General features: G+C 37.3%; 1 protein-coding gene across 1 annotated transcript in view; it reads left to right on the top strand.

Annotated features, from left to right (window-relative positions):
* Positions 1–16969, top strand: part of LOC107564446 (ral GTPase-activating protein subunit alpha-2-like) — a 148557-nt gene that overhangs the window by 49461 nt on the left and 82127 nt on the right. The window contains exons 8-15 of the mRNA XM_016249541.1: positions 387–535; positions 627–738; positions 4768–5005; positions 7707–7880; positions 12901–13026; positions 14975–15085; positions 16549–16616; positions 16698–16788. Of these exons, the coding sequence (XP_016105027.1) occupies positions 387–535; positions 627–738; positions 4768–5005; positions 7707–7880; positions 12901–13026; positions 14975–15085; positions 16549–16616; positions 16698–16788 (1069 nt within the window). The remainder of the gene's footprint in view (positions 1–386; positions 536–626; positions 739–4767; positions 5006–7706; positions 7881–12900; positions 13027–14974; positions 15086–16548; positions 16617–16697; positions 16789–16969) is intronic.

The raw sequence follows: 16969 nt of genomic DNA on the forward strand, positions 1-16969 counted from the left end.
CCTCTAGGGAAGCGCGACCTGATCATCAGGTTTCTCAGAGGGGCAAGGAGGCTGAATCCTCCGCCCCCTCACCTGTTACCCTCTTGGGATCTCCCCTCGGTCCTAACGGCCCTGAAGGAGGAGCCCTTCGAGCCTCTGCAGTCAGTAGAGCTTAAGTTTCTGTCGTTAAAGACAGCGCTCCTCACTGCATTGGCCTCGGTCAAGAGGGTAGGGGACCTGCAGGCATTTTTTCGGTCGACGATTCGTGCCTAGAATTCAGAACAGGTAACTCTCACGTTGTCTTGAGACCCCGGTCTGGATATGTGCCCAAGGTTCCCACCACGCCTTTTAGGGATCAGGTGGTGAACTTGGTGTAGTTGAGAATGAATAGTTTCATGTGTTCTCAGGTGTTCCTGACAAACTCTGCCAACGTGTTCCTGTTGGAGCCGTGTCAGGATGTGCCCAAGCTGTTGGAGAACCAGCTAGATGTGTGCCGAGCTGTGCTCAGCGTCTACCGTCACATTATTATGGAGCAAAACATGAACCGCCCGACCTGGTCAGTCACACACGACATAACACTGAATCTGTATAGAGCTCTGTTCTGGTTTACCAACATTCAGCTTATTGTGTGCGTCATATTATTTTAGGGAGCAGTTGCTGCAGGTGTTGCTGAGGATCACAGAAGCAGTGATGAAGAGACCACAGGAGAACCAAAGAAAAGACACATTCGCCCACAACCTGGCCAGCATCCTCTTCAAAGTGAGTACAACATGGACAACCCATGGCTTCATACACACCACAGGGTTTTTCCAGGCTCAAAATGAGGCAGAGGTGGTACCATCCTGATCATGTGCACACATACCATACTGTACCTTCAACTGGCTGATGCAAACACTATCTACAAGCAACATATTAGGGGTTCTAATTATTAGATGGTCGAAGAAAAATTACAATTATCAAGTTCAAGCATATTCTACAAAAAGCTAACCTGTTGAACATTAATTATACCAGGGTGTTAGCAGGTCCTTAAAACGTCTTAAATGACGTTTTTCTAATAAAAGGCCTTAAAAAGTCTTAAAATGTCTTAAATTCAGATTAAATATTTTTGGTCACATTACCGCTAAAATATATTTTTCAGTCTGACGGACCTAATGACTGTTTACAATCATTGGACAGACCGAATATTTGTTTTTCTTCCCCCGCGGTATTACTGCGTCATCAGACAGAATTGCAGTAGTGGAATACAGGTTGAACTACCTTCTTAGTTTATGTAATGTTCTCAATAATAATAACTATTATTATTATATAGGTCGAGCTACAGCTAGCTGACCAGCCTTCTAGCTAGTTTAAAATGTTTTTTTTTTGTTTTGTTTTTTACTTACCCGACCGGACAAATAGCCTGACTAAAATTTAAGTGACAAAAAAATAACCAGCGAACCATCGGAACGCGATAATGATTCTTCTGATTTTATTACATTCAGCGTAAACAGTGATTGATAATGGATAGTGTAGGCTATTTCTGGTATTAAGGTCGAGCTGTTGAGGCTCGCGATGCCTGTCTCTTTGTGAGAGACTTCAAAACAAATGAGCGTAACAGCACACAAGAGAAACTCAGAAGAAACACACTGAGGTAAAAATTCAAAATGTTTAGTTTATTCATAACATGATATAGTTAAGTAACACCTTGACAAGGGAGCTATTTTCCTGAATATTTTCACGATTGCAAATGTCACATTGATTTTATTTCAATAAACAAGTAAAGTAGTCTGGTAGTCATTAAGTTACTTACATTTTAGACACAATGTTTACTGTTTTTGTTCTATTTCTACAACGAAAAAAGTTCCAAACAAAGATCACAGCAGAAATATTAAACATTCTCCAAGCAACACTCGGCGGTGTTTTGTTACTGAATGATTCAGCGTTTTGACCCACTCATTAAAGGGGTCATATGATGCAATTACATTTTTTTCTTTCTCTTTGGAGTGTTACAAGCTCTTGGTGCATAAAGACGATCTGTAAAGTTGCAAAGACTAAAGTCTCAAATCCAAAGAGATATTGTTTATAAAAGTTAAGAGTTAACCACGCCTACCTAAAACGGCTCGCTCTAACACGCCCCCACATGTCTACATCACTATGTGGGAAGATTTGCATAACGCCGCCCAAATGTTCACGCAAAGAAAGAAGGCGTAACGTTTATTCTCGCTGTAGTATTGTTGTTGCCGCCATGTCGTGAAGGCGCTGTGTGTTTGTCATTTCTCCGATCACAAATGCAGACAGGGTTTTATGTTTACGCGGCGCGATGCAACGAAACGCGTAAAAGGACAGTATGAGTCATTATAATCCGTAATTATGTCCCCACTGGATGCAACAAATGCCTCGTTTATAATGGGTTTTAATGTTTTTGTCTCGTCATTCCGGCCGGGACACGGCATCATCACAGTATGGTGAGGGGCGTAAACATTTCTGTCACACGCTTGAGGTATTCGGCCAATCACAACGCACTGGATAGCTGGCCAATCACAGCACACCTCGCTTTTCAGACCGATGAGCTTTGTAAAAATCGACGTGTTTCAGAAAGGCGGGGCATAGAGGAGAAAGAATAATGTACAGTATGTTGAAAAAAAACAACATTTTTTTTTACCTTAAACCGCGTAAACACATTTCAATACACCAAATACACCAAATAAATTTATTTTTAGCAACATCATATGACCCCTTTAAGTGACTTACCGCCACCTACTGGTGGTTTAGTATGTTTAAAAGTATGCATTTCCCCCACCAACATTTCTTATTTGTACATCCAAAAATGTATTTAAAACATTAATCTCATAACATTATTTATTGCTGTTGTAATTTTGCAGTGTAAACAACATTTCTTCATTTGCATTTCTTATTTGTATATCCCAAAAAAAATGTAAAACATTAATCTCATAACATTTTTTATTGCTGTTGTAATTTTGCAGTGTAACTTATTTAATCTGACTGGTAACAGCCCTATAATGTATATTTAATTTATTGATCACTTGTAATAATTTGACATGAAAGATGATGCATACATTTAAAAAGGTTGGAAAAGGTCTTTGTAAAGGTAAATAAAAATATGCAGATTTAAGTATGTAAAAGCTGATAGAACACTGAAGATATTGCTTCGGATTAAATTGTTTACACCACCAAAAATCTTGGTGATGCAGTACATTTGTGGGGATATTTTGTATGGAATATCATCTGCTCATATGAAAAGTTCACAGTATATCATAGTTATAAATATAATTTATGACAGTGATGATATTTTGTTTTCTTTTTACATTAAACACATTAAATATTACATATATGTATGTAATATAATGTGCATTTCCATTACAGGATTGGGTCTTAAATGTCATATAAGGTGATATTAAAAAGGTCTTAAAAAGTCTTAAATGTAACTTGTTCATATCTGCAGAAACCCTGTATACACAACATAACAGCTAAACGAGGCCCTTTTGCAGTGTAGTACAACATATACAAACATAAACATTAAAGCCATTTTTATCTACACAGTGCACAACCAGAGGCAGGTTTCAGCCTCCTATTTTTCATTTTATAAAACCTATTCATCCAGTCTTTTATAGTACAATGCCACCTTGGCCTACATCACTTTGATCCCAATATACATTTATCTATTTTTTATAAAGAGTCTTTCTAGAAAACAAACATTTTCTTATACAGTAGGGTAAGAGATGCATTAGAGCTACAATCATCATCATGATACATAAAACAATTGAATAAGCTTAATACTACACTTTTACACAAAACACAATTTAAACCATCATCAAGTGTTTGTAATAAGTTACGATTGCCATCTAATGTGGATTTTGGTCATATAATTTTGCTGAATTATTTTTTGTAGCCTTTTATATCAAGCTAATCGCTACACCTGCTTAGCATTTCTCATGTAAACACATGTATTCAGGATCAAATAAAGATGAGCGTTAACCACGGCCTACAAATCCACGATGTTTACATCTACATTAAAGGGTTAGTTCACCCAAAAATGAAAATTAGGCTGTGTTTTACTCACCCCAGAGCCATCCTAGGTGTATATGACTTTCTTCTTTCAGACGAATCCAGTCGTAGTTTTATTAAAAATTGTCCTGACTATTCCAAGCTCTTTCATTGCAGTCAGAGGGTGTTGCATTGCTTTAGTCCAAAAGAAGTGAAATAAAAAGCGCCCATCCATAATAAAAAGTGTCTCACACGGCTCCGGGGGGTGAACAAAGGCCTCCTGTAGCGAATCGATGCGTTTTTGTAAGACAAATATCCATATTCAAAACATAATAATCACTTTATCTTGAAAAATCTTACCAGTCCCAAACTTTTAAACAGTAGTGTATGTCCTTTTACATTCACTTTAATGAAGTAATTTTGGTGTTTACAATCATATGATCCACGCTGCTAATTCTTTGCCAAGAGCTTAAGTAATGTACTGTATTAAGACCATCAATGCTCTTGTGTGCCCAAGAACTATCACAAATATTTCTGTATAATAAAATCCATGTATTTTGCTGTAATAGAATAAATTATTTTATTATGGCTAAATTGATTTGAAGAATGACTTTTAATGCTAGAACATGAAGCTAACATTCTTCAATTTCTGTCTTTGTATAAGGTCTTTGTTTAATTTTTATAAAACTCTCTAATGCCAGTAGAATGTTTTACCTTGTCTAAATTTTTATCGTCATTGTTGCGTATGATGATGTAGTTGATATGGCTTGATGTGGTGGAATTGTGTTCTGCTGTCACTTGCAGACGATCTTCGTGGCGTGGGTGCGGTCTAACCTGACCGTCTTTATCTCTCGTGAGCTGTGGGACGAGCTGCTGGTTGTGCTGTCCTCTCTCAGTCACTGGGAGGAGCTGGTGTTCGAGTGGGCCAGCATCATGGACTCTCTCACCGCAGTACTGGCCCGTCACGTCTACAGCCTGGACCTCCACAACCTACCGCTGGACAAGCTCTCAGAGCAGAAGGAAAAGAAGCAGCGGGGCAGGGGTGTGTGTAAATTACATGAAATGAATAAGGCGTGTACGATGTAGATTGATATGTTTCCGACTTTTGACTTGGGGTAGACTTTTCAAATAATGCAGTCAAGTCCTTCACTTGAGTAACTGATTACTCTAAAATTCAAATTAACTAAAAATAAGCATGATGTTTGCAAAATGTATATTTTGATTTACGCACAAATAATAAATGGAAAAATAAACATTAATAATGCATTAATTAGAGCCATGCATTCTGAGATGCATTAGAGCTACAATCATCATCATGATACATAAAACAATTGAATAAGCTTAATACTACACTTTTACACAAAACACAATTTAAACCATCATCAAGTGTTTGTAATAAGTTACGATTGCCATCTAATGTGGATTTTGGTCATATAATTTTGCTGAATTATTTTTTGTAGCCTTTTATATCAAGCTAATCGCTACACCTGCTTAGCATTTCTCATGTAAACACATGTATTCAGGATCAAATAAAGATGAGCGTTAACCACGGCCTACAAATCCACGATGTTTACATCTACATTAAAGGGTTAGTTCACCCAAAAATGAAAATTAGGCTGTGTTTTACTCACCCCAGAGCCATCCTAGGTGTATATGACTTTCTTCTTTCAGACGAATCCAGTCGTAGTTTTATTAAAAATTGTCCTGACTATTCCAAGCTCTTTCATTGCAGTCAGAGGGTGTTGCATTGCTTTAGTCCAAAAGAAGTGAAATAAAAAGCGCCCATCCATAATAAAAAGTGTCTCACACGGCTCCGGGGGGTGAACAAAGGCCTCCTGTAGCGAATCGATGCGTTTTTGTAAGACAAATATCCATATTCAAAACATAATAATCACTTTATCTTGAAAAATCTTACCAGTCCCAAACTTTTAAACAGTAGTGTATGTCCTTTTACATTCACTTTAATGAAGTAATTTTGGTGTTTACAATCATATGATCCACGCTACTAATTCTTTGCCAAGAGCTTAAGTAATGTACTGTATTAAGACCATCAATGCTCTTGTGTGCCCAAGAACTATCACAAATATTTCTGTATAATAAAATCCATGTATTTTGCTGTAATAGAATAAATTATTTTATTATGGCTAAATTGATTTGAAGAATGACTTTTAATGCTAGAACATGAAGCTAACATTCTTCAATTTCTGTCTTTGTATAAGGTCTTTGTTTAATTTTTATAAAACTCTCTAATGCCAGTAGAATGTTTTACCTTGTCTACATTTTTATCGTCATTGTTGTGTATGATGATGTAGTTGATATGGCTTGATGTGGTGGAATTGTGTTCTGCTGTCACTTGCAGACGATCTTCGTGGCGTGGGTGCGGTCTAACCTGACCGTCTTTATCTCTCGTGAGCTGTGGGACGAGCTGCTGGTTGTGCTGTCCTCTCTCAGTCACTGGGAGGAGCTGGTGTTCGAGTGGGCCAGCATCATGGACTCTCTCACCGCAGTACTGGCCCGTCACGTCTACAGCCTGGACCTCCACAACCTACCGCTGGACAAGCTCTCAGAGCAGAAGGAAAAGAAGCAGCGGGGCAGGGGTGTGTGTAAATTACATGAAATGAATAAGGCGTGTACGATGTAGATTGATATGTTTCCGACTTTTGACTTGGGGTAGACTTTTCAAATAATGCAGTCAAGTCCTTCACTTGAGTAACTGATTACTCTAAAATTCAAATTAACTAAAAATAAGCATGATGTTTGCAAAATGTATATTTTGATTTACGCACAAATAATAAATGGAAAAATAAACATTAATAATGCATTAATTAGAGCCATGCATTCTTAAAAGTGTGCATAAAGGCTATCATATTTTGATGTTCTCATTAAAAAATAAGCAGTATGTCAGCTTGATAGAAAATGTACTTCAGTTGAACTCACAACTGAACCGCAGCTAACTCTAAAGAAAATATATCATGGTTTTCCATGTTTTCAACAAGTGTTTTCAAAATTGATAATAATCAGAAATATTTATTGAGCAGCAAATCAGCATACTAGAATGATTTCTGAAGATCATGTGACACTGAAGACTGGAGCAATGATGGTGAAAATTCAGCTTTGATCACAGGAATAAATTACATTCTAAAATATTTTTCCTTTAATATTGATCAAATAAATGCAGCCTTGTTTGAGCATAAACGACTTATGCTCTCAAAAACATTACCAAATATTACTGAGCACATACTTTTGAATGATAGTGCATAACATGTCGAACCATATAACATGCAGTGCAGTGTAGTTTATATGATTAAATTACTCTTCAGGTTAAGTTAACTCCTGGTGCAGTAGTGTATTTATAAAAAATAAAAGTCATACAGAAAGTCATACAGTGACTGTGTGAAACGGCAGACTTGACTTGCATGCGTACATGCTTTTATGGTGAAATTGCTAGTTTTATGAATTAACCCCAAGTTTATTGACCAAAAACAATACACAGTCACTTTCTTTTGGGTAATAAACTAATCTTAATTTTCACTATATTTCCCCCCCTATATTGAATGTCAGATCATGAAAGAATAAAAATGGAACACTGCTCTGACATGTTGGCTTTGCATATAAAGTAACACCTTCGGATTTCTCTGAACATTAAAAACTCATTTGCGGAAATAATTCAGATATCTGGAGTTTGAATCAGAGACAGGTACAGTAATACTAATAGTAATCTTGTGTGTGTGTGTGTGTTTCAGGAGTGATGCAGGACTCCCAGAAGGCTACAGATGTACCGCGGTCGTTCTCCTTGAGCTGGAGGAGCTCTGGAGACCAGGTGGGCTCTCAGGAGCCCATGAGGTTCCGCAGTGCCACCACCACTGGAGCTCCCGCTGTGGAGAAAGCTCGCAACAACGTCAGGCAGAAAGCATCAGGTTAGAGCTAATCTGCAGGACTTAGTCTGTCAGATGTCTGCAGGGTGGTTTGCTTACAACTTGTTTGTTTTATTTGCATAATTCCAAACATATTTGACTGAAGATGTAGGGCTTTATTAAATCCATTTGATTATTTCCCAATTTGCGTTTCATTTTTTCCCTAATAATTTTTTGTTTGTTTGTTTCCCCCATTTTATTTTTTCTGAATCCTGTTTTGATTGTTAAATAATCAAAAGACATGTCTAAAATTTAATATGAATTCAGAATTTAATCAAATATATATATATATATATATATATATATATAAATTATTATTTTTTTTTTCCTTCAGACATTTCGTGTTGTCTGTTTATGATTTAATACAAATTAATTATCAATAGCTATGGTAATCAAATTAAGGCATCAAACTTTTTTTTAAACATAAAACTGCTTTTTTTTCGGTCTTGTAAAGTGTTGCACAACAGAGTTTTACTGTTAAAATTGAAACATGGAGGAAAATGTTTGATATTCCGTAAAAATTTAAGTTTTAATAATTTTTTTTTCAATACTTTGAGAAGTGTACTGTACAATACTAATGTATTTCTGTCACAATTGCTTCAAGCTTGAATATGTGTTGTAGATAAACTGTGGCTAAACTGTTCTACTTCACACTGAGACACGCAGAACATGCAGACTTCATATATGTGACCCTGGACAACAAAACCAGTCTTAAGTGTCATTTTTTCAAAATTGAGTTTTATACATCACCTGAAAGCTGAATAAATAATCTTTCCATTGATGTATGGTTTGTTAGGATCGGACAATATTTGGCCGAGATACAACTATTTGAAATTCTGGAATCTGAGGGTGCAAAAATATTTTAATATTGAGAAAATCGCCTTTAAAGTTGTCCAAATGAAGTTCTTAGCAATGTATATTACTAATAAAAAATTTAGTTTTAATATATTTACAGTAGGAAATTTACAAAATATCTTCATGGAACATGATCTTAATATCCTAATGATTTTTGGCATAAAAGAAAAATCTATAATTTTGACCCATACAATGTTTTTTTGGCTGTTGCTACAAATATACCCCAGCGACTTAAGACTGCTTTTGTGCTCCAGGGTCACATATCAGCAGTCTTTTTGCACTGTAATATTCACAGCCACTAGTTTACGTCACTGTTTGATTTAGTGTACAACTCTACTTTTGATTTATTCATCCAAAACTTGCCAAATTCCGTGACATTTCGCATTATGCTGTAAATTCCATTTTTATGACTCCACACTTCCATCCACGGGACAGAGTTGATGGATTTTTCTCTTGCTGTCACCATGTGTAGAACAAGTGAAACTGAAGCCACGTGATCCAGGACTAGTTGACCCACACAGACACACGTCAACTAGTCACTTCAGCTCCTGATTAGAGTAGAACTGTCTGTCAAACATGAATTTTCTGTCTCTTTGTTTCCTCACATGCGCAGAAATATTTTCCTTTTAATCTTGCTTGGTTTGGAGTTGATTGTATCTCTTTATGGTGGAGAGCTTGTTGAGTTTGGAGCAGATGCGTTTGAGCCTGAAGGATGCCTCTCGCACACGCCGCCCCCAGAAACATCCTCGATTGTGTGTGCGCACATGAAACGACGTGGCTTCAAATTCCCCTCTTTTCTTTTGCCTAATTGGATTTCTCCTACATTGATCTTCAAACAGCCCAGCGTCCTCCCCTCCTCGTTAGGAGAGCCGCCTCATCAAACTGCCTGCCTGTTTTTGATAGTTTCATTAAGAGCGTAATTAATGCTCATTAATATGCATAAATAGGTAACTCGGCGAAAGCGATGTAATCTAGAAAGAAAAGGCGGTAATTAAAGCGTGCCGTAGAGGGAATAATAGGGCCCTCCGCTTTCACGGCTCTTCTCCAGACGTGACATGGAGTGGCCAAAAAAACACAATGCTAATATTTTGTCTTATCAGAGCTGGCAGAGCAAACTTGAAATAATGTGCTTCATATTTCCTTCTCGGCGATTGAGTATCAAAGGATGCCATGAGCCGAACGAGAGCGCAGTTAGAAATCCTCAAAGTGTGTCCTCTGTTTGACTTCAGCTTATTTCTTGTAAAAATACCAATAAAAGCTCTTTACAGAACAAACACTTGCAGCATTCATTCAGGTTGCGCTTTGATGTGATGCCTTCATAAAGTCGTGAAACAGAATCTACATTTTAGTCTTGTGTGTTTGCGTTCACTGTTACTATTGCGCATACTTTGGCTTAGCCATTTCAACAACCCCTTGACCCTGAATGCTACATAGACATGTCTGATATATCACAGTGAAGAGGTATGTAGTGTTACTTTAAGCCACCAGACTTACAGGCCACTCGTGTAGAAGATTAATTCCATTTTGTTCTTTTTTTGCCTATTAGATAAAAGTTGTTCAACTGTTTTCTTGTATTTGTAGACTGTTGAATCGCTTGTGTCAGACGAAGCCGCCTTTCCACTGTCCCTGATGAAAGACAGACTGGAAGTCATTCATTTCCAGTGGAGAGTAGTACGGGAGTTGTGTCGAGTTCCGAGCATATGCATATTTGGGATTTTCTGATCCGATTTGAGCTTCGGTCGCATTGAAATATATGAAGTTTTACAGCCGTATGCAACTGCCTGAGCAGATGTGATGCAGTCTAATCAGAACTAAGAGCGTGAGGTGGGGATTTCTGGTGCTTTTGTGCTAAAAGGTTTATTTTTAAAGTCACCCTGAAATCAAAACTGACCGTTCTTATTTTTTTTAATGGAATATTGTAGTGCTGGGCGGTATACCGGTTCATACCGAATACCGGTGTTTATTTTAGTTATGATATACATTTTTTAAATACCGGTGTATGTCGCTTAAACAACGTTGGGAACGCGACACTGTTTGAAAGGGGTCTCTTTTCACTGTTGCACTGTGGTGAGGGAACAGCTGTATGTGTTACTAAGCGTGAAAGTTCAGAAACTGAAGCTGTAGAACTAATAGAACGTGATGACACAGAAGAACTCATCCACGATATCCACACTGACCGCCACAAATATCCAGCACCCCCTGCCATCAGCTCCCGCATCTCACACACACAAGCATGACTTTAGCACTAGATTTAGCAACTTTCAGACCCTTTTAGCGGCTTTTTTCCATAGAATATTCATACTGACAAACCTAGCGACTTTTTTTGGATAAACCTTAGCTATGGTTCAGTTGGAAGATTTCGCCAGTGCTGTCCCGCGAACGCGAGGTCTGACTTTCCCAGAGAAGTGTCGCCTCTCTCAGCGTCTGTTCTGTGCAGTGAGCGGCAGAGAACCACCGCAGCCGACTCCTCAATAAATGAGAACAAAACGTTTGCTTGGAAAGCGTTTCCAAGCACCTGCCGCTTACTGATTGTTTGTAATTATAAATATGAGCGTAGTTCGTCTGTTAATATCACATGCACTTTTTTGTTTGCTGTATTTTTAGTTTGTTACTCAGACGCAGACAGTGCGCTGCATGAGACAAAAAAGTAATATAGCCCAAACAACCGCATAGCCGCTCTTTAGTGTAGATGCATGTTGATTTTATCAGACGATGCCGTGATTATAAATGAGAGTGACTCCTGGTTAACATGTATTAAAAGGGAGCGTGTTTAGTCACAATTTAGTGTGGTATTTTTGGACAATATTCACTCATCATGACAGTAAAATAGGACATTCTAAGTCAATATACTGCAGTATTTCCTCTCAATCAGTAGAGAATATGGTTAACACCCGGTCATGCTTGAAAAAAAAATACCGTCATGTACCGTGAAACCGGTATAATTTAGAAAAATACCATGATATACATTTTTGGTCATACCGCCCAGCACTAGAATATTTTAGTGTTTACTATAAGTGATTTATCTGTGCACATTATCGTTATAATTATTTAAAGTTATGTGGCCATCTTTAATCAAAATAATAACATTTTAATTGAAATAACTTTCCTGTGAGTGTGGGTCAATACCCTTTCCCCTCCAGCAGCTTGTCACACACATTCAATTGCAGCAAGTAGCAAATGACAATGATCCAACAATCCGGTCAGTTCCCAATAGACAAAATCAAGTCCCACCCTACATTTTTCTTTTCTCTTTTTTTTTTTCATTTCCACAGATTAGGCCTAGAAAACCTACTGTGTTCTGTTTTTCAGATGTATTGGTGGTCATTTGTTTTCTGTGGATATATTCATACGTTCATTATTAATTTTACAGTGATGAATAAAAGGAGGGTAGTGAAAAGACTGCTTGTCGGACAACTAGCCATTTTTTTTTACTCTCATTTGGTTCTTTCGTGTGTTTGTTTTTGGACCGTTTTTTATGTTCGTGAATCGGGATGGAATATTTTCCATCATTCTTTTGCTTGAATCCCAATTCGATTTCAGTTTTAAAGTACATTATGGTAAAGTACATAAAAAAGAGAACACTCATTGGCAACCTCTTTTTTTGTTGTTACTGCAGGGTTGGGAACAACATGCTTTTCATTTAAAATTGAAGTGTGTCATTTTTGAGGATTTTAAAATACCGTCTCCTATTCCAGTTTAAAATGCAGAGACGTTTCTAAGTAAGGTGTTTTCAAGCCATCAATCTGAGCAGCCCCACACAGTAACATAAAGAGCTGCAGTGTTGATGTATTTTTGTAGGCCAAATAAGCCAGCATCACCCTGATGATTCCCTTCAAAAAACCAATAGGATTTTCCCTTGGCTTTTGGATTGCAGAAAATAAGCTCTGTGACCAACACAAGTTGATGATTCTTCCAGGTTTTGTTCATCAGAATAATCTTTACAAGTGCACACAACTTTTATGAATTCTGAAGCCTAAATATTGGCTCAGCCAGAGTGTGTGTTTGGTTGCACAGAAACGACACGCTTCACATTTAATAAACTGTCTTGCTATTATCACAGCTGTAGAATGCAATTGATCCTTTTTCCCGTCTCTCTCTCTCTCTCTCTCTGTCTGTCTGTCTCTCTCTCTCTCTCCCCTGCGCTCTCCTTCCCTGCTTCTGTGGGCAGCTAAGCGAAGTCAGTCTATCAGCAACTGTGTGCATCTTTGTGAGGCTTTGCCGGCCACTAAGAGTGTGCCCATGCTGCTCCACACTGTCAGCTCTTTCTTACCTGGTATCTCTCACAGACTCTCAGGTAACTTCCTGTTTCCTGTCTCTGTCACAAAACTTTCTTTTCCCGTTTTCTATCTTGCCGTCATCTGCTTTCATTTAAGATGTAGCATAGCCAGGAAAAAGGCAGATAATCCAGTGTATAAATGCTTTGTTTTTACAAGGATACTTCTATTTTCCTTTCACTCCAGACCGCCAGAGGAAGTGCAGAGAGCACTAATGGAAACACTCACTCACTTCATTTACGCTCCAAGAACTGACTTAAAGAGTGTCTCTATAAGCAAATGGAACATCTAGTTTTAACTTTAGTGTAGGGATGTTCATTTCGGTTATTTTTCCTAACCGGCAACCGACGCTCGTTAACCGATTAGTAACCGTTAACCGACAAGATTATTTTAAATGAGAAAAATACTAACATTTGTTTCCCGGGGATTCATTCTACATGCGCAAAAAGCAGCAAACAACATAATTTTTTTTTGATGATTCACATGGTCATCATGTCACATCACGCACCTGCAGCGCTTCTGCGAGCGGAGAAAAACATAATAAAGCTAGGCTATATATATATATAATGAATAAATATAGGCCTATACGAGAAATATATTGATACTTAAATAATCAATTAAGAAAATGAAAGAAAAACAAGTAGACTAGTAAGCAGAGTTTTGATTCACTTTTGTGCTGCGCGAAAGGAAACCAGACGGCAGAAAGCGCCATCCTGTTTTTATTTAGGCTTTTACAAAAGCACAAAGATTCGTTTTTATTGTGAATGTACACAAATAAAGGCAATCCTTTTACAATTCCCATTATCTTTATGACTAAAAGGAGTAGTTGTTTCCACTGTTAGAAGGAAAAAATTCAAGTGATTGCGCCGGTGACGCATGCGCGAACACACGCATTGTTAATTTGACAATACAACCTGTTCATTATCATAATAAAATACATTCAGTCAAACAAATAGAAAAAACACACTGCTCAGTTTAAATATGTAGTAAAGTCTGTGCGGTTAAGCGTTATCACAGTACCGCCATGATGTTATGCAAAACATTTTGTTTTACGTGGATATGGAACGCCAGTGAAGTAGGCTACATAAATAATAATTTGCTATGCAAATACATCGCGAATACGGAAACATTTGATTCTGTGTGGAATGAGAGCCCCAACGTTGATTTAAGTTTTGTTTTAGCCTAAATGAATTTGTTTTGGCTTGTCGTTTACATAGCTATAGCTTCTTATATTTTTAAAATCTTGTTCTTTTCTAAATACTGATAATTGAAAGGATTTGTTGAGGAGTGAGGGGGACTAATATAGCCTAGCTATGTTTACAGTGTTTATTATAATGTTTGTAAACATTTCGCGTCGGCATTAGGCCTATTTCTGAATGAAATAATAAAATGCGACTTATACGCGACTTATGTTTTTTTTTCTCTAAAAAACAAAAAACAAATGTATACGCGTAGCGTATTTGAACCACGCAGCAAACCTTTTAAAATATTTTAATAAATTACTGAAAAAATAAATAAATGACTTTTTAAACCGTTTAACTGATTGTATTAATCTATCAAAATTCTTACGGTCGGTTAACGGTTAACCGGTTAAAATGAACATCCCTACTTTAGTGTGTTTGCAGGAGTATGCAAACTTTGTAGACAACCAATGAGATTGAAACCCTCACAGACTAAATGGAAAGCCGCAATTAATAAAATGCAGCTGTATAAATGCACTATATATCCTCTTTTATTCGATTCTCTATCATCATGCAAATACAAAAGGTGATTTCCATTAGTGCGCTCCACTTGATTATTGAACCACAGTTTATGATCAGGTTTTCAGCATGCATGTTTGCCCTGTTAGTATGAAAATGCTAAATAAGTAGAGGGCCCATCAATAGAAAGTGTTTCTTGTGAGTTCTGATAAGCATGGTGATCGTGTCAGGTGCTGCATTGGTGACGGTGTGTGTGTTCGTCCTCTAGATGTGGAGGAGTGTCAGCTGTCTGAATGTGAGATGGGGGATGGAGACAGTCCTCTGCCCCGCAGCAGTAGCACCTCTGACATCACACAGCAGATCACCGACACCTTCCCAGGTACCCACACAATCACACACATTACACACACTCATAGACTCATGACTGTAGGGCTTTAGAAATGAATGTTTTTGGTGAAGAGTACTTTTTACATACAGTAGAGGATGTGTTTAAAATGATGTAGAATCACATGAATCTCCAGTCACTTCATCAGTAGTTTAAGAAAAACAAAAGACAGTAGAATTAGGGAACTGATTTTTACAGCCCAAAATTGCTTTTCTGAAAGAAAACCAAAACAGCATGTTGTATTTGCAACATTTATTTATATTTGAGTTGCACTACTAATAATCATCATATGCTTGGAGACACTATGAGGACAATTATCTGTAAATATGTTTGACACCAACATATATTTGTCTGATTTGCTGAAAATACAGAATTGTGTTAGACACAGACGTCACTCATAACATACTGTACATCTACAGTTTTTGACTGTTATGATGTTGTGTGTTGTGGTAATTGTTTTTGTGATTTAGTATAGTGATTCTATTCATCTATTTGAGTTGCACTACTAATAATCATCATATGCTTGGAGACACTATGAGGACAATTATCTGTAAATATGTTTGACACCAACATATATTTGTCTGATTTGCTGAAAATACAGAATTGTGTTAGACACAGACGTCACTCATAACATACTGTACATCTACAGTTTTTGACTGTTATGATGTTGTGGTAATTGTTTTTGTGATTTAGTATAGTGATTCTATTCATTTGAATTATTATAGGTAGATACCTTCAAAAATAATGCACTTGTTTAAATCTACTGGCGAAATCAGATGTTAGGAGGACTACTAAATATTTGCCCCAGTGCATTATTAGACTAACTCTATATATAAAATGAAGAGCTGCGTTTTTTTTCTCTCTCCTGTGACCACATTTAACAAAATGAAGTATTTTTAGCATTGGCACTAAAATGGAACTAAAACCTTTTTTTATTGTTAGCACTAAGACAGTATAACTATTGTAATGCGACTGCACTATAAAACAAATGTAAATGTCAAAATTATTATTTTGTGACAAGTATATAAATTCACTTTCAAGAGCTTTTGTTTGTGTGGACAACTGCAGTTTCTATGAAAGCAGGTTTACAAATCGCTTTGAAATGCAGATAGACTGTATGCTTATTTAAATCAATCTCAGCCTTCTGCGAATTGCACTGAGCCATATTGCGATGCTTTGCCAAAGCAGTGGCGCAAAGCACAATGTTTTTGTGAACTTTTGTATTGAGAAGGGAGGGACAGATAAGACTGTGGAGGGCCACATCTGTATTGTTATTAGTGATACTGATGTTTATTCATAGTACTTAGCAAAAAGATGCCATTAAACAAATAACATGAACATATATGCAGTGGATTGTAGCAACTTAAACTAAGAATTAGTCTGCTGTAGACTTGCTTGAAGGAATTAGCTTGAAGTAGCATGATTTCTGATATGTGGGCTACTGGTATGAAACACAGGTCAGAAGAGAGATGAGTCTGTGTCAGAGAGCAGCTCTACAGGGAAAAGAGAGAGCGATGCACCCACGGTCAGTAACATTGCATTGCCTTTGATTCAGTAAATGATTCTTCACATGCTAACTGTATTGGAGTTTTGTGGATATTCTCAGATTCTGATCCGGCGGAGCAGCAGTCCAGCGGATCTGGATTATCCAGCAGACGGAGCTCCAGCATTCCTGAAGATTAAACTACGGGAGAAAAGTGAGCTCTGTCCAACGATCACTCCTGGCATCTTTCACAGTTTTTTTTTACAGAGATATTGTTTATCTTTCTTTCTTGTATTCTTTTTTGTCTATCAATCAAAAGATATCTATCTATATATCATCTATGTGTCCATCTATCTATCCCCCGAATAAGAGCCCTCAAAATGTTGTAACTGGCC

This window comes from Sinocyclocheilus grahami, unplaced genomic scaffold, assembly GCF_001515645.1.
Source record: "Sinocyclocheilus grahami isolate Dianchi unplaced genomic scaffold, SAMN03320097.WGS_v1.1 scaffold935.1, whole genome shotgun sequence".
In the NCBI taxonomy this organism is placed as follows: Eukaryota; Metazoa; Chordata; class Actinopteri; order Cypriniformes; family Cyprinidae; genus Sinocyclocheilus; species Sinocyclocheilus grahami.